The sequence below is a fragment of the Tupaia chinensis genome, unplaced genomic scaffold (genome assembly GCF_000334495.1).
Source record: "Tupaia chinensis unplaced genomic scaffold, TupChi_1.0 Scaffold000598_1, whole genome shotgun sequence".
NCBI lineage: Eukaryota > Metazoa > Chordata > Mammalia > Scandentia > Tupaiidae > Tupaia > Tupaia belangeri.
In genome coordinates this window covers 570,728-594,744 of record NW_006160115.1, presented here as the reverse complement: position 1 = coordinate 594,744, position 24,017 = coordinate 570,728, and the positions used below count along the sequence as shown (strand labels likewise).

General features: G+C 43.0%; 1 protein-coding gene across 1 annotated transcript; it reads left to right on the top strand.

The window, feature by feature from the left end:
• The first annotated feature begins 1,356 nt into the window (after nucleotides 1-1,356).
• On the top strand, nucleotides 1,357-23,016 carry AKR1E2 (aldo-keto reductase family 1 member E2). Its single transcript, XM_006158468.3, has 10 exons — nucleotides 1,357-1,482; nucleotides 6,425-6,592; nucleotides 9,921-10,037; nucleotides 12,351-12,428; nucleotides 14,056-14,178; nucleotides 15,742-15,839; nucleotides 17,276-17,348; nucleotides 18,167-18,250; nucleotides 21,814-21,896; nucleotides 22,359-23,016. Exons 1-10 carry the CDS (start codon nucleotides 1,417-1,419, stop codon nucleotides 22,399-22,401), a joined length of 933 nt encoding a protein of 310 aa, XP_006158530.1. The 5' UTR covers nucleotides 1,357-1,416; the 3' UTR covers nucleotides 22,402-23,016.
• The last annotated feature ends 1,001 nt before the right edge of the window (nucleotides 23,017-24,017 follow it).

Here is a 24,017-nt window from a genome sequence, read left to right as displayed (position 1 = left end):
GGGGCTGCAAACAATATCCATCGAAAGGAGCCTTCAATCAATAATGTGACCCCCCTCTCCCTGCCTCAGAGACCCTAATGCTCTCCTCTGCCTCCCAGACCCCTCCCACAAGAATGCTAACTCCTCAAAACCAGAGAGGGGCTGTGCCAGCTCTGTCCAGTGCACTTGCTGGCATACAGTTGGTACTCCATAAATCTCTGAGGGTGCAGGGAACCAGCAGAGTCTGTCACAGGGCCTTAGTGACACCTGCTCTTATAGCCATGCACCAGACATTCTCTACAAGTCCTTTCATCTCATCTTCCCAGTGATACTATTCTAGCCAATGGCAACTGCAGACAGCCCCAGTCACACATTGCAGCTGGGCACAAAGACTGAGGGAAAAGGCCAATGTGAACAAGTTGCTCACCACACCTCCTGTCTAGACCCCTGTATGGGGTGAGGGAAGCAGGGCAGTAATACAACTATGGTGAGGAAGGATTCTCACAGAGGCCAGCTCTGAGCCCCCTAGCCTCCCCTTGCTCCTCAAGGGACCTGTGACCCCACCCACACATCTGACTTTCTTCTGCAGGGAAGGCCCTAGACCTCTAGCAGGAACCACAAGGTGTGTGGGGACCTAGGGTTCTCCCCACCCCTCTCCAACCACAGCCCCTCAAATATCCCCCACTGTACAGACTCCAGCCCTTCTTTTTGACTCAAAGCCCTGGTTGGTTGGTCCCGGGATCCTCCTCTTTGCAATCAGGATGGATGAATAGCCTAGCCCATTTCCTGTGTCCTTTATGCCCCCAGGCTGCTTTCTGCTCAGAGAGACCTCCAGGGAGGAGAAAGCATCTTCCAAAGAGTCAGAGCACAGTGATGAAGTTGTTCTGAGCCTGTGGAACTCCGCAGTTGGAGAGGAGGAGACTAAGACCACCTCTCCTGTATCTTATCACCACCTTCACACTGGGGTGGGGGCGAACTAAAGTGCTTCCTCTTGTGCCAGGTGCCCAGGGGATGGAGGCAAGACCGCAGATGCTGACCTCTAGAGGTTGCCCTAGGGATCAACACACACGCGCAGGCGTGCGCGTGCGCGCGCGCGAACACACACACATACACACACACACACACACACACGCACACGCACACAGGCTCTTGATTCCTTGGGAACCCCCTGTCCATCAGCCTGACTTCCCCCACCCCCTGCCCTCGCACAATGTAGACCAGCCAGAATGGACGTCCCTGGCTGGTACCCGCTGTGCCCCCTGGTATCTAGAGTTTACAGAAATGTGTGCCGGCTACCGTCACCCGGAGAACCCGCCCCCAAGTCAATTGGAGCTGTCTGCAGCCGGGCACCTCCAGCCAATCGTGGGGCCCGCTGACAGTACCAGCAGCCAATCGGGACAGTGCAGCAGCACAGTGGCTCCTGGCGTCCCTACAGAGATGTTAGGCTGCAGCTCCGAGGAAGCCTTGAGAAAGATCCCTGTTTTGGGCCTGGGCACGTGGAAGGTGAAACGGCGGGGAAGGGGGGGGCTTTTTTGACTTAAAGGGGGCGGTAGGGACTTCAGGGACGGGCGGATGGTTGGTCCAGCGTGGTCTGAGTTCAGGCGATCTGGAGGAGTCCAGCAGTGCCGAGTGCCCCCCGCTGGGTGTGCTGCCCTTGGCGTGGGGAGGAAGGACGGCCTTCTCCTACCTGGCTGTCAGCCTGGCCCTGCAGAAACCACGTCTGTAAGGACCTAAATGTCTGCCGCTGCTGACTCAGCCGGCTAAACCTTTTGTAAAACAGGGTAGTCATTCGCATGATGCAACATTACCCTCTGAACAGTGAAACTTGTAGACAGCGGATTTGCTGAAAACGGGGATTGTGGCAACGGCATTCTGTAGTGGAGCTTGATATTGAGGCCGTGTCATCTTAATCAATCAGAAATAAAGTTTGGGGAAACCGAGAGGAATCACTTTGTTGTGATGCTTGGAGAGGGGCAAAGGTTGACAGGCACGAGGTCAGCAGCAAACTAGCAGCCCGGGGAGCAATGATCTCTATGAAAGAGATAATTGGAATTGCCAACCTGGCTTTATAGAGAAACTTGGAACTTAGTTTTCCCTATCTAGAAACAGCCTGATAAAGCCATAATTTAATTTTACAAATGGTGTTCCTTAAGTTGATGATAGTAGAAGTAACTTTGGACCTTTCTTTACTTTGAACTTTCACATTCCTGTCAGTGATTTGACATACACCTCTAACTTAAAAACTTTTCAAATTTGCTCTTTAAAAATAAGTGAATAAATTAAGTCTTTTAATTTCAAAAAAAAATCTTTATATAAGAAATCACACAGAAAGTTATTGAATGAATCAGAATTAGAATGTTCAGCCATGGCACCTCAAAATATTATGTAATTTGTTACTCCTACCTGCTTACCAGCCCTTAGAGGTAAAGAACTCACTTTTGTTCTTACTGGTTCTCAGCATCTAGCTAAGGACCTGCGTTTGACAGCTGTTCAATAAGCACTGGGTGTATTAACCATAGAGTCTCTTGCCTCCCTTTAATTCTGATGCAGGGTTGTAGACTTTCTTGTGCACAGGATAAGGAAAAACTGTGTAAACTGTACTTAAGAAACCAAAATGTCCCCCTTTTTTCTTGTTGGACTACAAGTGTATAGTAGATTATTCATAATCATTCGTTGTACTCCATGCAAAGGCTCATCTTATATTTGGTCTGGTTTTTTTTTTTTTTGCTTTTATTTTTTAAAAAATTATTTATTTTATTTATTTTCTTTCTTTTTTTATTTCATTTTCTTTTATACATTCAATCACATTATTTAGCTTACAAAGTGAAGGGGTGTGAATACCAGAGAGTGTGTGTGGAAGAGTAGGGCCTGAGTAAGGACATTTAGAAGAAAAATATGGAGGCAAAGCATTAATGGGATAAAGAAATATGGTATTATCTATTGAAGCTATATTACAGATCAATCAACTGGACTAGGGAGAGATGTTGCCATGTTGAAATATTTGGCTATTTTTAATAGTGAATGAACATCCCAAACCTACCATCAGTTAGCTATTGCTCCAATATACTGCACATCAACAACTGACCACAAGACTTTGGGGCATACAACAGAAAATGGTATAGTACTCCTGTATGGAGGGATGGTCAATGGAGCGGCTCTGCCTGGGCTCTGCTGGGATGGTTGGGACTACTCCACTTGGCTCCATACAGCTTTCCTTCTCATGTAGTCGGTTTGGGAGTATTGTCATGCTAACAGCTGAAGCACAAGAGAGCAAGGGGAACCATGCAAGGTGTCTTGAGGTCTCAGCAGGGCTTTGCTTTTGTTACAGCAGTCAGTTTTTCCATGCCTCTTTGTGATTACCATCTTCATAGTAAGTTACGGCTCCTTGCCCTTGAAAGTGTTGTGACTGTTTTATGATTATGCTTATTTCTCTTGCAACTTTATTGAAGTATAATTGTACTATAAACTACACATTTTTACAATGTGCAATTTTATGAGTTTGACCAAATATGTCATGTCCTGGCTTTTTCTTTTTACCCCCTTACTCTATACTGTAAACTTTAAAATTAGCTTATAAAAATTTGTATTGGTATTTTGATGGGAATTACATTAGACCTATCAATCAATTTGGAGAAAATTGACATCTTTATGATATTAATTCTACCGTTCCAAAGCATGATATGCTTTCTTTTAATAATCTTAAGTATAATTCATCTCTAATAGCTCTTCATGTGGTTATAAAGCTCTTGGTGTAAAAAGAGCATAAACTTCTTTTGTTGGAGTTATTCCTGGGTAGTTGATAGTCTAAGAGGTTACTAGAAATGATATTTCTCTGAAATTATGTCTTCTACTTATTTGCTATTACTAGATTTTTTTAAAAGTCTCCTTTGGTAAATTTTATCATATTTCAAACCACTTTGCTAGACTGCGCTATTATTTATCTTAATATACCTATAAATTATTTTGGGTTATCTATATAAATGATCATATAATATGCAAATAATGACTTTCATTTCCTTTTTTCCAACCCTTAAGTCTCAAATTGCTTTTTCTCACCTGCTTGCACTGAGTGGGACCTCCAAATAGTGTCCATTCTTGTTTTGTCCCTGATTTTAAAGGGAACGTTCTGACATTTCCACATTTAGGATGATGTTTGCCTTAGTTTGTTTATTTTTGGAGGTAGGGAGGTTAAAGTGGATAATCCTTATCAGATTGAAGAATTCTCCTTTTTCCCTAATTTAATGAGCGTTTGAGTCATGAGTGCGTGTTGAGCTTTATTTAAAGTTAATTGAGATGATTTTTAATTTTTTCCCTTTTAGTCTGTTAATGTGTGGAAATATTGTGGACTTTATACTCTCAAGCCATCTTTGGATATCTGAGATACTCAAAATGGGTGTGGTATATGATCTTGTCATGTGTATATTGCATGCAATTTGCTATTATTTTAAGATTTTTATAACTGTATTCAGAAATAAGATGAATGTATGACTTCCCATTTAATATTCTTGTCTGTTTTTAGTTCAGACTTATGATGCTTTTGTAGAATGAGTTGGCAGTATTCCCTTTTTTTTCTATTGTCCAAAAGATTTTGTTAAATTATAATGTTTTTTTTATTCAAATTGTGTAGACTCTGTTGCTTTCCTAATTGTTTAAATTATTTAATAATTATGGAACTATTCAGACTTTATTTATTTTTCCTGGTTAATTTTTTCTAATATTTTTTCTATTTCATCTCATTTTTTCAAATTATTGGCACATACTTATTGGAAATACATTCTTTTAATTTTATCTGCATGTCTTACTCTTTATTCATTTTTTTAGAGAATTATTTTATATTTAACTTTATTTATTATTTTTTCCAGTTCTATCATAGAGAAACAGAGAGAGAGAGAGAGGAACAGACAGGGAATGTAAGAAAGCAAGTCACCAGGTCCGGGACCCGAACAACAGTCGGCCATGTGGAAGTCCAGTAGCTTTAACCACCACACCACCTGCTAGCCCCTGTGATTTTTTTTTAATTGCTTTTCTCTAGTTACTCTTGCCAGAAGTTTGTCTATTTACTAAGGTTTTCCTTTTTCATTTTTTAAAGTTTCATTAGAAGGTACATGCATGTCCCCCTGGAAAGAGAAAGAAAATAAGAAGGAAAGTGAGAAAACATCCCTCCTATGGGAAATGGTAACACCACAGTTCCTCTCCTTCATTTCCTCTTCCCTTCTGGATTTTGGACACACACACACATATGCCCCATGTGTTTCTCAAATTGCCAGGTCCTGGACTCACACTTTACTGTCAGCCATATGAGAACTACCTTTACCACCACACCACAACCGGGCCTAATTCACTAAGGTTTTTCTAAAATCTATCTTCTGGTTTTGTTGATATCTATTATATATTTGTTTCCCTTTTATTGATTCCATCTTCATTTTTTTTTGAAAGGTTTTTGCTATAGGGCGCATGCGCTCGCCAGAAAGACAGAGAGAGACAGAAAGGGAGAGATCATCCCCCAGGGGGGATGGCCATGCCACAGTCTCTTCTCCTCCATTCTCCTCTCTGGATCTTGGGCACGCACACACATGCGCCCGGCGTGAGTTTAAGCCACCGGATCCGGGACTCAAACCATGGTCGACTACATGGGAACCCAGCAACATAGCCATTATGCCAACTGCTGGTCCCCATACCATCTTCATTTTTATTTTCTCCTTCCTTTTAAGTTCTCGGGCTGTTCTGACTGATGGTGGATACTTGGTTCATGTCCTTTCAGCCACTCTGAGTCGCTTGTTGAGATGCAGAGAATTATACCAATATAGTTCATACGATTACTACAAAGTTCAAGTGAGGGAGTACTTTGTGAACGATAAAGACTCTTATGAATCTTCATTTTAATATGATAGCGAACCTACTCCCATAGTCTTCCCTAATCCTAGCGTCTTCTTTTGCTGGAGCCCAGGTTATAGAGTCTGCTTTTAAAGCTCAGTATAGTTTATAGCATCCATACCATTTATTCATTTAGACTTGGGGATATACTCCTTTGTGTATGATGGATTATATTCATGAGAGTGTACACCTGTTTACAGTTGAACTATGTGGTCTCTGAGGGCACAGAATGGATTTTTATACCTCTTTGTGTCTCAGTTATTATTCATTTGACATTTATTTATTTACTTATTTATTCTTTTATCATTCCAGAAGCATCTATTTCAGTTCTCTACAGGCACTAAAAGTACCTACAATTTTTCCCAAATAATGAGTCATAACTGTAATCTACCTATAAATTCTGTTGTGACTCAGATATTCCCATATTTTAGAGCTGTTTGATATTACTATAGCACCAATTGAATGACTTAGTTTTTTACATATTTTCTTCTTTTATTTTCTCAGGTGAAAAGGGAGAAATGGGCTGGGTTCCTGTAGCAGTAAGAGAATTACTTCTGTCTTGGTTTTCCAGGCCTCTCCAGGAGAAGTGACCAAGGCAGTGAAGGTGGCCATCGATGCAGGTTATCGGCACTTCGACTGCGCTTATTTATACCACAATGAGAGTGAGGTTGGAGCAGGGATCCACTCCAAGATCAAGGAGGGCGTCGTGAGACGGGAGGATCTCTTCGTTGTCAGTAAGGTGGGGCTCCTGAGCTGTGAGAAGAGCAGGATCTCAACCACACACAGAGTGGATCTTGAGAAGACATGGCATGGAGGAGTTCCCAGTTTCACTGTTTTGTACTTGATCCCAAACTAGCAAGAACTTTCACAGCTGTGTGCACCTGCCAAGTTATACTGTGTGGGGGTTTATTCACTTCATATTACTTACATGGCCATTCTGTTGGAAGTGCACAGAGATCCCCCCAATTAACAACACATTCTTTTTTTTTTTTCTTTTTTTGGAGAGGTTTCAGCAGTTAGCTTGCCAGACAGACAGAAAGAGACAGAGAGACAGAAAGCAAGAGATCACCCCCCAGGGAGGATGGCCATGCTGCAATTCCTTCTCCTCCATTCTCCTCTTGGGCTCTTGGACACGCACGCACACGTGCCCGGCGTGAGTTTAAGCCACCGGGTCCGGGATGGGAACTGCAGTCGACTATGTGGGAGTCCAGCAACATAGCCATTACGCTAACTGCTGGTCCCAACAACACATTCTTACTGGGTTGTCAGAAAAGTCATGACATGTTTCTCTATGCAAAAATGCATCATGACTTTGCCAATCCAATAAAACAAAAACTGAGTGATGGGTGTTTTGGCTTGTCGCGGTCCTTAGAAAGTCTGTCTAAATAGAGATTCCCAAACTCAGATCACCTCTGATGATTGCCAAAATTTGGCAGATTCCAAATAGTACCCAAGATCTAATGAATAAGAAGCTTTAGGAGTGGTGCAGGGGAAGGTGTCAGATACAGCTTTAGAAGCGGGCAATACCTTGAGCGTAGGTGGAAAGCAGGAACCAAATGACTGCTGCAGAGATCTATAAGCAGCTTAGTGGTCCCAGATCACAGAGTGTATGGCCACAGAGAGTAAAGGAAGTGAGACTACAGAGGTAGCAGCCAGGCCATGAGAGTCTGGCTGGGACATTTAGGAGCTTGGTCTTTTTCCTAGAAACAACAGAGAACCTAATGGTAAAGAGGTTCTCCCTTTAAAGTAGGGAAGCATATCTTAAATGTGAGACTCGTGCTGTGTATGGGACATTGTAACAGCTGAAAGGAGCATGCATTTAGGACATAAGCAGGAGACCAGTTAGGAGACAGTAACAACAGTGTAGGGTGGGACATGGTAAAGGCCTGAACTGCACAGTAGGAAAGGGCTGGAGAATGGATGGATGGGAAGGTGGTTAGGAGGCAAGTACTGTGGAAAATACAGGAGATGGGCTAAAATAGTGAGAATTAAACAGTTCCTTGGCTTTGACTTTGAAGAAGAACATTAAGACCGTGAGGTCAGGAGTTGTGGGTTCAAGTTCCAGCTGCCATTCTGGAACTGTGAGTACGGATGGTTAGATGGCTCAAGGTCGCAGCTTCATCATTCATAAAACAAAACTTGGGATTTAATCATCTCCTGAGTAATCTCCATGACTAAAATCACATAAGATCAAGATTCAAATTTGCCTTTCTCTTTTACCTCATGGTAAGTCAGTTTGTCATTCATCACTGCTATTTAAGGTAGAGCAGAGGGTGGTGAGGGAGAAGCCTTGGTGTATGTTTGGCTGAGGAAGGAGAATTTCTTCTGAATACTCCAAGTAGGGAGATGCATAACTGAGGATTTATAAGGTTCACCATGTAATATTAGGAAAAACAAGTTCTTTTTGTTTTTTGTGTTTTTTTGACAGAGATAGAATTTTGCTATAGGGTGTGTGCTTTCGCCGGAGAGACAGGAAGTGAGAAATAACCCCTCAGGGAGATGGCTATGCCACAATTCCTTCTCCTCCATTCTCCTCTTGAGATTTTAGACACACACATGACCGGCATGAGTTATAAGCTATGGGGTCCAGAACTTGAACCACGGTTGACTACATGGGAGTCCAGCAACGTAACCATTGCACCATCTGCTGGTCCCAAGGACAAATTCCTTCTCAGTGGATTGTAACCAGCAGTGGAAGTATACTCTTTATTTTGGAAATTCAGAAAAGTCACAAAAATGTAACTAAATTGGGACCAGCAGTTAACATAACGGCTATGTCGCTGGACTCCCACATAGTCAACTGTATTTCGAGTCCTGGACCCGGTGGCTTAAAACTCACGCCAGGCGCGTGTGCATGCATGACCAAGATCACGAGAGGAGAATGGAGGAGAAGGGACTGCGGCATGGCCATCTCCCCTGAGGGGTGAGGTCTCACTTTCTATCTCTCTGTCTCTCTCTGTCTGTCTGGCGAGCGCACACGCCCTATGGCAAAAACCTCTCCAAAAAAAAAAAATGTAACTAAATTAATAGCTTATTTATTCACCACCTAGAGGCAAATATCGTTAACAATGTGATAAATATACTTGTGGTTTTTTGTCTATTTTTTATTTTGTTAATACAATTTTACTTGTTTGTTTTCATTTAGTTTAACCCCCTTTGTTTTATTTAACATATTCAGTTTCATTTAGTTTAATCCCTTTTATTTTATTCAACATATTCAGTTTTGTTTTCTATTTATTCCTTTTTTTTTTTCTTTTTATGATAGGGAAAGCATGAAAGGGGTCAAGGAGCAGTAAGTGACAGGGCGTCCCCATGTCACAACCTTGCCCACTCTTCCAGTTAGCTAGGATGATGGCATGTGCCACAGCATCTGGCCCATTTCAGTTGGGCTGGGACCAAACCTGGGCCTCCATATAGCCTCAGTCCTTGTGTGGAGGAACCCTCCCACCTGCACACCAGTGGCCAAGCCTTAACTCATTCCCTTTTGTTTTTCACCTGTTGTGGAGTCTTCAGGTTAGGTTATGTCACAGTTAATAATGGGTTAAAAAAAAGGCAAGTAAAATAATTATATTTTTTTCTATTTAATGGAGAATAGAGAAGGACATGTCTAATATAAGGCAAAGTATGTTAACTTACCTGGTTTAACTTGCATGGTTATGATACATTAAAACAGAAGGCCTTTAATAAGGAGCCTGTACAGGTAGAAAACACAGCATAGAAATTTTGACTTTTCCTTGTATCTTTAATGCCTACAGACTTTTTTCTGGTCTGAGGGGATCCAAAGAGCCACCAGCCCTACCATCAAGTATCTTGTGGCATCCCAAACTTCTCTTGAGTAGGAATCAGGCAGAAGGAGCTCGGCTTAGAGAACCCACCCTACAGGAATCCTGGAGCCTTACTGACGATAGTGTTGCTTTCCTCCCCTCAGAACCTGTCATGGTGTACTTGTTGCCATCTCCTCCCTAGTGTTTCAGGCCCAAGGTGATAGCTTTGTGGGACCGAGGAGCATCAGCTATGTCAGCTCTGGGTGCAGCCCCATGTAATAGTTGTCTCCTTCTCCTTTGTAGCTGTGGTGTACCTCCCACAAGAAGTCCTTGGTGAAAACGGCCTGCATCAAAAGTCTGAAGGCCTTGAGGCTGGATTACTTGGACCTCTACCTCATGCACTGGCCCATGGGTTTTAAGGTACTGTTCAGGAGGTGGTTAGAGACCTAGTTTGCCATACCTTCCTCTCTGTGGGTAAACCCTGTCAGATGGTGGAAAGAGCGTGGACTAGCAGTCAGTACTGAGCCACCACATGCTCACTGTGTGGTGTGGACAGCTCTCTTGATATCTCTGGGCCTCAGCTCAAGAGACACTTAGATTAGAGGGGTTCAGAGGCTTCCACAGTCTGTCTTCCAGGCCAGTCATTTATTTTCCCCAAGCAAAGAGAACAGCAAGGCTTATTCCCTAGGTCTTTAGGTGAAAGCAGGTATACAACAAGGAAATACAGCTGCTCTATCTGCTGCTGTGTCATTCTCAGGCTCCAGTGAAGTCCTTGCCCTTATCTCTGCTTGTAGGTTCTGTTCTGAGGGGAGCGAGTACTCTCTTGCACTGTGGGAGATACTGGTTTGTTCAGCTGCAGCTGTGACCAAGGCTTAGGGTGGTAGATTATTTTTCTGCTTGATTTGTTTTTTGTCTTCCCTTAATAGGTTCACTCTCACTCCCTCTCTCACTTTGAACATTCAGCAGCAGCTTTTCTTGCCTCAGTCTCATGCATGTCTGGTCACAATATCTCTGCACATCTTCCCTGGGCTGAGATGACAGCCTTCCTGGCAAGAGCCTGGTCACACAGATAGCACCTGTGTAACCCAGAAGTCCTTGCAGGGTCATTCTTCGTACATTGGAATGGGTGACCACTGCTTGGGAGCCTCCTATGTATCTTTCTTGGGTAGGCCAAGCTGCTGGTTTTCATTTTAGAGGAAAACAACAGAAACCAGTTTATGCCTAGTTCAGCTTTACTCTACAGTTTTGTATAAAGTTTCAATAAAAGACATAGACAGCAGCCATGTATCAGTCACACTAACAGAGAACAGTTTTGCCCAGAAAGCAAAACAGGAGAGAATTATTCAGAAATGGTATCTGTATCTTAGAAATGTAATGCATTTAGCTGTATTGCTCATAGCTATATTGTATTTATTGTCCACTTTTATTATTTTAATTTTATACCTGGCAGTCTTTTAGTGTTTGAATTTAGTCTTCACAATAGTCCATGAGGTAGGCACTATTAATAGCCCCATTATACAGATCACGAAAGTGAAGCACAGAAAGTTTAAGTAAAATCATTGAGACATAGAAGCATAAGTTTAGGTCTGACATCTGTTACCCACTGTTCGCCTTCATCTTCTAGCAGATCCCTGACTTTGGATTTCTTTGTGGTAGGAAAGGAAAAAAGTCTCAGATCACTCAACAAATTAGAGTAGCCCGGTGCAGCCTTGTCAGCCTGCCTTTTGGGCAGTTGGAGCTCTAGGCCTGGTCTGTTGTTGGAAGATTGTAAGAGCAGAATCGGAGGATGAAGCCAGGTCAATAATGGTGTGAGGCCTATGAAAGTCCACCAAGAAAAAATGATCCTTGAAATATGAATCAGGCTGAAACTCTCCTTTTCCTTTGTCCTGTTATTGCTCAGGAGAATGCTTAGGAATCATTAAGTAAATAAGAGCCTCGTGCTGTTCATGCTGTACCATGCTGCATGGTGTTGTGAATGAGTGAGGCAGATGGATTGCAAACCAATTCTTACAACTCTGAAAGATCACTTTAGATCTTTTTATCCTTTCAAGGTATCTTTCTCTGCCTTCTGCCTCCCATACATCTTTGTACTCTCACTTCATTATCTCTCATCCTGATTAGATTTCTTTTTTTTTTTTAATTGCCAGGGAGAGAGAGAGAGATAGAGAGGAGAAATAGGGCATGTCAAACTGCAACCCCTTCTCCAGCCTGTTGGGATTTAAGGCACACATGCCTGGTGTGTTTTTCAAGCCACTGGGACTGAGATTCAAACCATGGTTGGCCATGTGGGATCGGGCTCCCTTAACCATGAAACTACAGTCTCAGCCCATGATGGGAATTCTAAGAAAAGAAGAGAAGAGCCTAACAGTACAGTTGGGGAAAGGTGTTATTTAACCCTTCCCCCTGTTCTTTACCAGAAATTATTAAACAATTTTCTGGCTATTAGCAAGGATTTGGGTTCTTCCTCTTCTACCTTGTGAGAAGTGAATAGTGAAATTCAAGGCTGGTGGAGACTTTGCCAGGCATTCACTGCACCCAATTCTTGGCCTTAAAAGGGAGAAGACTGAAGCCTAGAAGAAAGAAGTTGCAGATCACACTGGGCTTAGCAACAGTGTGTCTGGAGTGCAAGTCTGACATACAGATTATTTCCATACATTTTGGTTCTCCCTCAACCCACTCTCCTCCTCAGGAATGAAATACGTCCTCAATAAGCCCCTCTTCTGGTTCCCACAGGCTGGAGAAGAAGACTTGCCTTTGGACCGCAGCGGCATGGTTATACCTAGTGACACAGACTTCCTGGACACATGGGAGGTAAGTTGAGCTGCCCATCTGGCAACTTCATCCCTGCTGGTGGATCTCCAATTAGGAAGTGGTGAGACCTTGAGCTCCTTGTGTTCAAAGTCCCCAGATCTGTCTACTGGAGGTATGGAGTTTACAGTATGAGTGAGGAATGAACACTGGAAGAATACAGTGTCCTCAGAGGACTTTCTTGTGACCTTTAGTTTAGTAAGGAGCACCTATCTGAAACATGGTTTTAGGTATAGCTAATATAGACTTCATTTTTCCCTCATTTTTTAGAAAGAAAATATTAAAAATTTTACATGTTTATTTCAAAAATACAGAAGAGTATAAAAAAGAAATTTAAAAATCTGTTTTCCCATTACCCAGTGGTAACCACTATTAATATTTCGTTGCTCCTTTTTGGTCTCTGTTAAGCATTTTAGGAAAATAATGGTAGCAGCACAGTGAAGCTCAGGTGGGAAGGTGAGTGAGGCATGGAGGGAGGGTTTCTGTGTTCCAGACCCTTTCCCAGGGGCCAGGTGAATGATGAGGACTTGAGAATAAAGCAGCGAGCAGGGAAATCAGGGAGATGGTGGACCAGAGTCTCGTGGAAGCAGGTCACTAGACCTTGGGCAAGGATAGACCTTGGGCAAGGACTCAACCCCAGCTCGGCTGACTGAGTATATATGATCTTGCTCACCAGCAGGGGTGCCTAGGAAATCCCAGGCAGGAAATGAGTTCACACTGGACTGCTAAATCTAGGGCGGAGCTTGATTTCAGGAGATGGGCTTCTGGAGCCATCTCTGTGAGAGTGAGAGGTAGAGCCATGGGACTGCCTACAATCATCCATTTAAGAGGACAGCAAACAGAGAGGAATCTCCTGAATCAGGGAAATATGGAGTTAATCCTGACGTTTGAGATGTCACGGCTGGCAGGTCTAACTTTTGTCACACTCGACTGCCCCTTCCAGAAGACTGGGGTTAAACTCTAGTGTGTTCATGTAGCACAAGCAAGATTCTAGAGATTGTTACAGAGTAGAGGCAGTAACGTGCACATCGACTCGTTGATCACTGACCCCATGACAACTCAAGACTTACTGCTGACCACTGAGACCAGCAGGGGGTCATGCCTTTCTGAAGCTCAGGGGCAGGCTGACATCTCAGTGCTTGAGGTTGCTCTGCCCTTAAATTCCTTACAGTGTTAAATGATGAATGCGACATACATCATTGTTCTTACGAAAATTGTTATCTAGGTAGAAAGAAAAGTAGACAAATCAGCAAGGCACATACTCCTAAACAACATATCAAATGAAAGTCAGAGACTAGGAATACTAATAGGTAAAATGCATTGCATGCTCTCTAGATTCTAGCTCTCACTAAATGCTTCCTGTCCATTATTTCATGTAATCTCTAAAACAATCTCATGATGTAGACAATAGTGTCCCCATTTTGCAGATGAAGAAAGTAAAGTTTAGCAAGGTCATATAATTTGCCCAATGTCTCCCAGCTAAGAGATGGAACTGGAACTAGACCTGGAGTGCAGAAATCCTTTGGAAGCTTCAAATAAAATATATTTTAAATATTGGGTGAAGCCAGTTTTAGAATATGGTGTGAAGTAGCTGAAGGATCGACTCAGAGAGGTCTTTGTGCTTTTTCAGGCCATGGAAGAACTGGTGCTCACAGGACTGGTGAAAGCCATTGGGGTGTCAAACTTCAACCATGAACAGCTTGAGAGGCTTCTGAGCAGGCCCGGTTTGAGATTGAGGCCAGTAACTAACCAGGTGAGCTGGTAGAAGTTTAAGAGGATGTAATAGATGTGGTTGGCTGCCACATGGTTACCCTGGAAATGAGAAGACAGGTGAGACACGGGATAGGCATTTTCTCCAGGGACTGTCAGAATGGTAACGTATGGTAGCAGTCAGGCAAGTGCCTGTCTCTCAGGCTCATCTGGCCTGGTAACCTGCTGTGGTGAGTTGGCCTCTGTCCTTGGTCTTCCATGTGCCCACAGGCAGCTCATCAGGCTGTCCTCTACTTCCTCGTACCTGTGCAGTCTGGGAGCATGACAGGGAGGGGTGAATGAGGTCTTTATACCAGCTCAGACTACTGGAACAACAGAGGAAAGGCCTGTGAGGAAAAGACTATTGTACTTATGATGGACTAACTAGCTTTATGTGTCAAAGAACATTTTTACAGTATGTTATTTTGCTTAAATTTCTTATTAAACTGTAACAGACATAGACTGAAAAGTGCACATGTGAGAATGGAGCATGATGAGTTCTGTGACCGGCAGCCCAGTCACACCCTAACCCTCTCCTTCCATCAGCACTCTCCTCTGCAAAGGAGGGCTGCTGCTCTGATTCCTGCCAGTGTGACCTTCGTTTAGATGAAATACTGCAGCACTTGGGTAGTCTCCAGTTTGGGACTTCTAAGAATAGAGCACCACTTCCTGTGTTTTTCATTATATAATCTTTTTTTTTTTTTAATTGTAGTATAATACTAGGCCAGTTCTGGGCCCTAAAGGTTGAGGGAGCTGGATCCCACACAGCTGATCATGTAGTTCAAAACCTGGACCTGGCAGCTTGAAAAACACACCAGGAACATGTGCATTTGTGTCCAAAATCTCAAAAGGTTGGAGAAATGGAGGAGATAGAATTGCAGCATGACCACACCCCATTGAGGAGTGCTTCTTTCTTTCTTTCTTTCTTTCTGTCTTTCTGTCTTTCTTTCTTTCTTTCTTTCTTTCTTTCTTTCTTTCTTTCTCTTCCCTTCTGCCTTTCTGTCTCTTTCTGATGAGTGAATGTGTCCTTTAGCAGAATAAGAAATTTTTAAAATGCTGTATAGCATAGATAGAGAAATGTGCATGGATCCTAAAAGGCATAGCTCTGTAGATTTGTATAATTGAATACACTCGGTACTGAGAGGAAGAAACAATATCCTCTGCTGTCCAGAAGGTCCCCAGTGTCCTGTCACGTTACCACCACAATGAGCAGTCCTAACCGGAGTTCTAAGATATCTTGATCTCTATGTATATTCTATGCATATATAAACCATATATATATATACATTTGTATGTGTAGTAGCTTCTGTTTATTTAATGTCAGTGATATTAGACCATTAAGATGACTTGGCATCCATCAGGCCATTGACTCAGACCTTGGCAGCAGCTGGCATCCTGGAGCTCTTAGTATAGCTTTCTCATTGACAGGCAAAGAGACCTGGGCCTCAAGTTGGACCCCATAGCTAGTCAGTAAGAGCCAAGGCATCAATGTACATCTTTTCTTTTTGAGCACTTCTCATATAGTGTTAGACTGAGGTTTTGTGATAAGCTGTGATTCTGTTTATAGATTGAGTGCCACCCATATCTTACTCAGAAGAATCTGATTCGTTTTTGCCAATCCAAAGATGTGCCTGTGACTGCTTACCGTCCTCTTGGTGGCTCAAGGTAAGGATGAAAGTCTGACCATAGTGGAAGAATACTAAGAAACTATCTATGCACCCCTGTACTGTTTGTCTGAGGACAGAAAGCTGTTACTGGAGACCATAAAGTCTCTTTGAATGGGCTACCTGTAAAGGGCAGGGTCTTTTAAGTGACATTACCAGCCTAACGTGACCCCTTTGCTGAACTCCCCACTGGTGTATCATTCAGCTACTGACCTTTTGAACAAGACATTTCACACACCTCTCAGTCCTTAGATACTGCAAACTCTACCTGTCATCTTTACCCAGAACTGTAATTTGCACTGTTCTCCCTGTATCAGCCAAGGAGTCCTCACCCACTTAGCCACCCAAGCTAGAAACCTGAAATCATCCCTTCCCATCCCTCAAGTTTGATTCAGCACCACGGTTTATTGATTTTTTTCTGCCAGGAGAATTTGGACTCCATACCTTGATCTATACTGTCATGGCCATTGGCTTATTAAGTAAGAATTCCCCAAGGAATTCTTTTGAGGAGTCCCTAACTGCCTCTAAGATCCACTCCATCTCAATCATTGTTCATATGGTAGCTGAAGAAAGCTATTTTTATATGATTGTGTCCCTTTCCCTGCTAAAATTTTCTTCAGGTCTCAGTGTGACCTGCAAAGTATAGCTGGCCTGGGTTCTTGTGCATCGACCATGTTAATCTATCTGCAGTTCTTTAGGTGAAACATGTTCTTTATAATCTCTATGTCTTTATATGTACTGTTCAATTTACCTATAAATCACTTTTTAAATATGGCTAACTCTAGATATAAAGCTCAATTTAGCAACTCCTTTTCCAGAAAGCTTTCCTGACCCCTTATGCATATTTCATGTCCAGCCTTATCACACAATCTTGTTATTTTCTTCTCATCTCTTCCAATAGTCAAATCTGCTTGAGTGCAGAGACTGTATCCTAGTTATTCTGCTATTCCCAGCCCCTACCTCAGTGCCCAGGACATAAAGGAGTCCAGGAAAAAGTAGGTATTATATGACCTGCATGCTTTCCACGTAGAATTGGGCATGTGTATTTGAACTTCATGGCAGCCGGCAGTTCTTAATAGCCTAGGCCTCACTCTACTGCTTAGCGTTGGGGCAGGAGAGCCCTGAAGGAGTGAGAGGGCCTGCCATCAAAGGAAGGGGGCAACTGCAGTCCTGGGCCTATGGCAAGGAAGCTTGTGCTATTTGGTTCCTTTAGGAACCAAAACACCAAATGTAACAGTGCTTATCTCCAGACAGTAGATTTGGGATGATTACTTTACTACACTGTTTAAATTTCCTACAGCATACTGTGTTGTGATCATAAAATAATCTTTTATTTTGGAGAACTTTTTTTTTAAAAAAAAAAAAAAAGAAAGAAAGAAAGAAAGAAGCATCCACATTGGGTCTTCTTATTGACCACCCTGCACTCTGCCTTTCTAGTGAGGGAGTCAACTTGATGGATGAGCCTGTGATTCGGAGGATTGCAGAGAAGCATAAGAAGTCTCCAGCTCAGGTACAGAGAAGGGTTTTCCTGACCCAACAGTGCCACTGTCTACATCCTTGCCATGAGTTCTGGGCTCAAAGGTTTCAGAAAGAACTCTCCCTGCTCTACCCTTATCATGAAGAGTGGAGTGTACCCTTCCCACCTGCCACCTGCACATTTTATTCTTCCTGTAATGTCCTAGTCTTTAAATGACCCATATAAGCCAAGGTAACCAGGCGCCCGTTAAGCCTGAAGTTAATGGTTAATTCAGCTAAGCTGTAAGCTTTGTTCTCTCAGATGGCTTCTGATGGGCTTCTTGGAATCATGCCTCAGATCTCCTAAACCCATTGGCCCCTGATCAGAACTTCAAGGTATTGAGAAGCAAGTTGGCTGCAACCATATTCCGATTCATGCAGGCCATGTACTCTAGCCTCCCATGCTGTCTAGACTCAAGATGAGTTCCTAGGCCTTTTCCTTCTACCCACCAACAGCATGGACTAGTATGAGTGGAAGGAGAAATTTATAGGGGAAAGACTATATTTTTCCCTTGTTCCCATGTCCATTTTGGGTATGAGACACATGTTAAAGCACTAACATGTGAGCAGATGCTCTGACCTTCTCCTTAGGGCAATGATAGTCATTACAGATGTACTGATAGAACTGTTCAGAGTATGCCAGTTGATATCTGAAGGACTTTGGTATAAAAGAGCTTGTACTGAAAGTTCTTACTAGCCTTGACTTTTGGATTCTTACTGTACAATAAAACTCATACTGTTAGAAAAGTGATTTAGATTTTATTTCATGTGATTTTATTTTATGATATTAAACTCTTTTTTTTTCTCCTGTAGATTTTGATTCGATTTCAGATCCAGAGGGATGTGATAGTGATTCCCAAATCTGTCAACCCAAAGCGGATTCAAGAGAATATCCAGGCCAGTGTTTTCCTTTTGTTATGCTAGAGGGTTTTAGATCATGTATTAGCTACGTCAGGCTAGCTACTGTAACAAACAGCCCCAGAATCTTGGTGACTTTGACACCTATTCTCCTCCCCTGTAGATGTTAATCATCAGTTTTTCACTCAGTGATCCAAAGGTCAAGAGTCCTTCCATTTTAGGGCCTCCCTCTCTCCTGAGATTTGACATCTGCTCTCTTAAATCCAAGATGGGGAAGAGAATCTGATGGGGAAAGTTTTTATGGGCCAAATCTGAGAGTGTGTATTTATCATTCACACTGAGAGAATAGGACATTGTCATGTGGCCATGCTGACCCACAGCCAGATGGATGTTATCCAACCATGTGCTCAGGAGGAAGAGAAAGTGGCTAGTACGTAGCTAACCAGTCACTACCATATGGAAGCCTGCTCAGTGGTCACTTAAGGGTGGCTGCCTTGAGTCCTGTGTTGAAAAATTCCAGTCCTAACTACCATGTATTGACTTCCAAAAGGCTGGAATGAAGACTGATGAGGTAGGTATCTTTAGATGATGAAATGTATAGAAGACACTGAGAGACAGTGGTCATTCTGAAAGCAACCTCTTTAGTCTCAGCTAAGAACTATAAATATGTATGAAATTTATTTTTGGAACTATGTATGGCTTCAACTCTAAGGATGCAGTCTGTAGTACAGTGGTTAAAATCATAGACCAGAGTCCCCATCTCAGAGCATCATTAGTGTTACATATAAAAATGCATGGATAATGATCCTGATATGTAGACCTGGATAATATTAGCTGCCAGTCATCATCAGTTATTGCAATCATCCATTGGTGGCAATAGGTCTCATTCTAGCCCATATCCATTAGTCCTGTCAGATTAGACTTGTGTGAGCTCAGGGCTAGCCAGGCACCTAATCTTCAGTAGACACAGTGCTCTGGTACCCAGAAGTCTGCTACTCAGAAGTATGTTACTCTGCCAGTCCTTGAGCTTCCTAATGGCTCCATGAAGCACACTGTGTCACCAGGGCTTAATAGAAGAGCTAGCACAAAGAAGGTGTCCATGGGAACTTACAGGAGGACCCATATTTAACAGAGTTATTCCCTCAGACTCACTGCACTTTGGGATGTGGGGTGCAGGCTTAGTCTCCACATTGGCAGTGTGAATTTTCAGCAAGAGAAGCAGGCTGCTCACAGAGAAGACCTGGGAAAGAGGCAGAACATCTCATGGCACTCTTGAACTCTCTCTGTTATACTCTTGTCCACAGAGAGTGTGGTCTTCTTCCCACCTGTTCCTGCACATATTTCTCTTTACCCTTCCTGAGACATCCTAGTCTTTAAATGATCCAGATTAATCTAAGGTGACCAGTCAACCCGTAAGGCTGAAGAACATGAATTTGGCTAAGCCATGAGCTCTGTTCTCTCAGATGGACATGAGAAAAAGGAAGACTTTCCCCTATACACTTCCCCCTTCCACTCATACCTGTCCATGCTATTGATGGAAGGAGGGAAAAGGCCTGGGAACTTATCCTGAATCTAGACAGCCTGGAAGGCTAGAGCACATGGCCTGAATGAATCAGAATATGGTTACAACCAATTTGCTGCTCAACACCGTGAAGTCCTTATCAGTAGCCAACTGGTCTAGGAGATCTGAGGCATGATTCCAGCAGGTCTATCGGAAGTCATTGAGAGAATAGAGCTTATGCCTCAGATTTCAGGTTGGTATTTGAAATTTGTCATAGGGTGACTGGCTAGCATCTAGCCCTCACAGCAGCTTAGCTGAGGGTGCCCTTCATCCCTGTAAGGCAGCTGGAGTTGCTCCTGGAAGGACATAGGCTCAAGAAGAGCCTCTGACTCTTCCAATTGAGAAGTCCCACCTGAATGTTCATGAAGGAAGTTCTGCAGTTGGCAGAGAGTGTCACAGCTTCCCCCAGTTCTGCTGTCAAGGCTCTCAGTGCCTGAAGTCTCCATGGCCTGGGGCAGTGCCTGTGCCTTGGGGACCTCAGGGCACAGCCATAAGGCCCTTTTGTTTATATTAGGTCTGCTACACAGAGAGGAAATGATGTCCTGGTCCAGCTAGACAAGGTCAGACTAATCGAATGTGTGGTCCATAGGCCTGAGCAGATGTTGGCTGATGGCAGAGGCCAGAGAGCAGTTTTCGTCTAAGAGGGGCAGGATAAAGTGTCCATTGTGTCAGGAGGTTTCAGGAACTGAGTATATAGGATTCAGTAGGAGAAAGGTGCTGAGCTGGGCAGGAGGCTGGGAGCTGGTCTTCATGGTGCAGAGTACTGGACCACCCCTTAGGACCCACATAGAAATGCTCCACCATGCTGCCCAACCCTTACTTTCAGGGGCTCTTCTAGAACAGGGGTCCCCAGTCTCCAGGCCATGGACTGTTATCAGAACTGGAAACAATTAGAAACTGGGTCACACAGCAGGAGGTGAGCAGCGAAGCTTCACAGTATTTATAGCTGCTCCCCATGACTCGCATACTGCCTGAGCTCCACCCCCTGTCAGATCAGCATCAGTATAGGAGACCCCAGATGAGACCTTCTAGTTGCAGGAAAACAAACTCAGGGCTCCTACTGATTCTGCATTATGGTAAGTTATATAATTATTTCATTACCTATTACAATGTAATAATAATAATATTATAGAAATAAAGTGCACAATAAATATAATGCAGTTGAATCATCCTGAAAAGCACAGTGCCCACCCCCAGTCTGTGGAAAAATTGTCTTCCATCAAGCCAGTCCCTGATGCCAAAAAGGTAGGGGATCCCCTTTGTAGAAGGACAGGACCACCTGTTCTAGAGGGTCTCTTTATCCCATAATCCCAATGACTCATCTGCCCCAGTCCTCTCTCCAGTCAGAATTCCTGTTTCTACTATAACTGATTGCTCCAACCTCACGCCCCTCCACCTCTGTGGAGTTAGAGGTCCCATGGCCCCATACCTCCTTCATTCTCCTCAGATACAGCTCTCAACTAGTTGGGGTCAAAACCCTGTTGTGAAAAGTGACATTGTGGAAATGGGTCATAGTACTCAAATAAATGTATAAGGGACAAAAAGAATGGGGGGAGTTGAAATACTATTTGAGGAAGAAGAAAAATTGATTATTGAGAAAAAACACAATCTGAAATGGATACTGCTAGAGTTAATAGTTCCAGAGGCCAAGAGGCTCCATCATTGTGGCGGGGCTTGGGGTGGAGGGTGTGATACAAATGAATTTGTTTCTTTTGAGGGGTTGGATCATTGAGAAAAATTCTTAGCTATACATTTTAACTGTTTCCATGTATCCTTTATTTCCATAAGATGAATGCAGGATATACCCTATCCTTCTGAGGTTCCCTAAGACCAAGCCAAAGCAGTCAAATGATCAAAATCAAAGTGCATGCACTTTGGGTACCTCAGCTGTCATTCAAAGGACATTCCAGGTGTCCAATGAAGCATTTCCTTGATATCTTTGTGTCCCTCGAGGATCTAGTCCAGTGTGTTGTAGGTGACATATATACAATTAAATGGGAGTCGAACTGAGTTTCCTATGAACATTTTATTTTGGTTCCAGGTATTTGATTTTGAATTAACAGAACAAGATATGGATGACATCTTCTCTCTAGACAGGAATCTCCGACTAGCCACATTCCCCACGTAAATATGACTCCTTTATTTCCTTTTTAGAGTAGGTGGTTGGTTCCAGAGTAGGTGTTTATTATATACATTTCCTGTTTGAAGACAGGCCACTGAATGAAGACAAAGACTAATTTTATACAGTAGAGAGTTTAAAAATACATATCTACTAGAGGACAAACAGTGGTGCAGCAGCAAAATGTGATGTTCTGCAAGGCAGCCCCAGGAAGGTTCCCAGTTCAAATTCAGAGATCTCTCTGAGTGTGCTGGGCACAGGCTTGCCCATGAACTGGAGTTGACTGGCACTGGGGGTGGGTCATGGTACTGGGATCCTGTCGGGGCGCTGTTGCCCTCTCTCCGTGTCTCTCACTCAGGAGAAATAAGTAAACTTTGAGTAAGCAAATAAATAAATATAGCTACATCATTTAAAATGTTTCTCTTTGAAACTAATTGTTCTTTGCTTCTATTTTTTTTTTTTTTCAGAGCTAAAAATCACAATGACTATCCTTTCCACATAGAGTACTGAGGACATTTTCCATCTTCCTCGTTTCTGCTCAGACAAATCAACACAGTTGGAGATGTCATCCTTTCTCTGTGAAGGGTCTATGATCATAGCACCGAGGATAGGAGCAGCCCGCTTAGTTCTGAGTGCATTGCTACTTGGAAGAAAACCTAATTCCCTGAAAAATAGAAAGAATTTAATGCATGTTAAGTGATGAAAAGAGGTCTTGAGGACTGTGATGACTGTCAGGAGATCCATACAGTTCTTATGGTCCATTGAGAACATAGGATGATCGGATTTCTACAAGAAAAAATGATATCTGATCATTCATGAATTAAATTTATCTTCACATTTAAGAAAACTTTGTGTTACAGAGAAAGTAGCACAATGAATCTCAGTCCCTTAACTCAGCTTCCACAGTTATCGACCTGCATCCCTATCTCATTTTACTTGACTCCCCTCTGTGCTCTACCAGTACCTCCTGGATGATTTTAAGGACAAGTCCTTACTTTCACATGTCAAAAGGAAAATGGGGGGAGGGGGCGGGAATCTGGAGCCCTATCTCACATCAAAATAGAGGTTTTCTTTTTTGTTATCTAAATTTTAATTTTCAAATACAGTTGATTGATTGATTGATTATGACAGATTTTTTTTTTTTCATTCTGACAAAGGGTTTATTTTTTTTACACAATCCAGGCATTATCTATAGGGCTGAGAAGAAACAAGAAAGAAGAAGAATGTGACAAGTCACAAAATAATACCAATGAAGAGTAAGACATCTATAAAGTTTATTGACCAGGAAAATATAATGAGCTTGAACTGGTCTCCCAACTCTCTCCTCTGTCTAGGCCCAACTCTGGCATGGTGTGGTGGTGACAATGAATAATGGCCCAGGTCCAGGACTCTGCTGCTTTTCTCCTTTAGTTTTCATGATGCTCAAAAGGAACACTAAACAGTTTTCTCTCTCCCTGCCCAGGGTGGATGTGGTTGCAGGGCTCCTCTCAGTCCCAAATGAAGGTTATTGTACCTGTGGTCCCGGGAGATTGAGATCTATTTCTCAAGCCTTTTGTGTGAGTGCTGGGAAACCCTAGGGTTAAATGTGATTATGCCAAATTTTTGTGATAGGGTGTGGACACTCACCAGAGAGACAGAAAGGAAGAAATCACCCCCCCTCCTCAAAGGGGGATGGCCATGCCACAATCCTTTCTCCTCCATTCTCCTCAGGATTTTGGACACACACACACAGAAACGCACAGTATGAGTTTCAAACCACCAGGTCTGGGACTCGAACCACAGTAGGCCATATGGGAGTCCAGTGATATAACTACTATGCCATCTGCTGGCCCCAGTTTTTAAATAGAGTTTCTTAATAAGGTCTTCTGATAACTCAAATTATTCCTCTGGGAACTCCAAATCAGAAAGAACACATGACTCACTTTCCTACACACACTAGTGGCTTAGCCTGTTAAGACTCACTCTATCAGTTAGAATCCTGCACCTCATTCAGAACAGGGAGGATGACCCCTCTAAGGCCCAGGCAGTAAGAGTATAGTTTAGCAGATATGGCCTACATAGAAACTGTGGCCACTGCCCTACCCACCCCCAGCATGTCTGCCCAGCTCTGTGCCCCCGTTTCACAT

Bases quoted from the DNA above. Each gene is read 5' to 3' on its own strand.
- AKR1E2 (XM_006158468.3), top strand. From the start codon at position 1,417: ATGTTAGGCTGCAGCTCCGAGGAAGCCTTGAGAAAGATCCCTGTTTTG. The intron at 10,038-12,350 runs GTACTGTTCAGG...TGGTTCCCACAG, and splicing joins ACTGGCCCATGGGTTTTAAG to GCTGGAGAAGAAGACTTGCC. The intron at 21,897-22,358 runs GTAAATATGACT...TTTTTTTTTCAG, and splicing joins CGACTAGCCACATTCCCCAC to AGCTAAAAATCACAATGACT.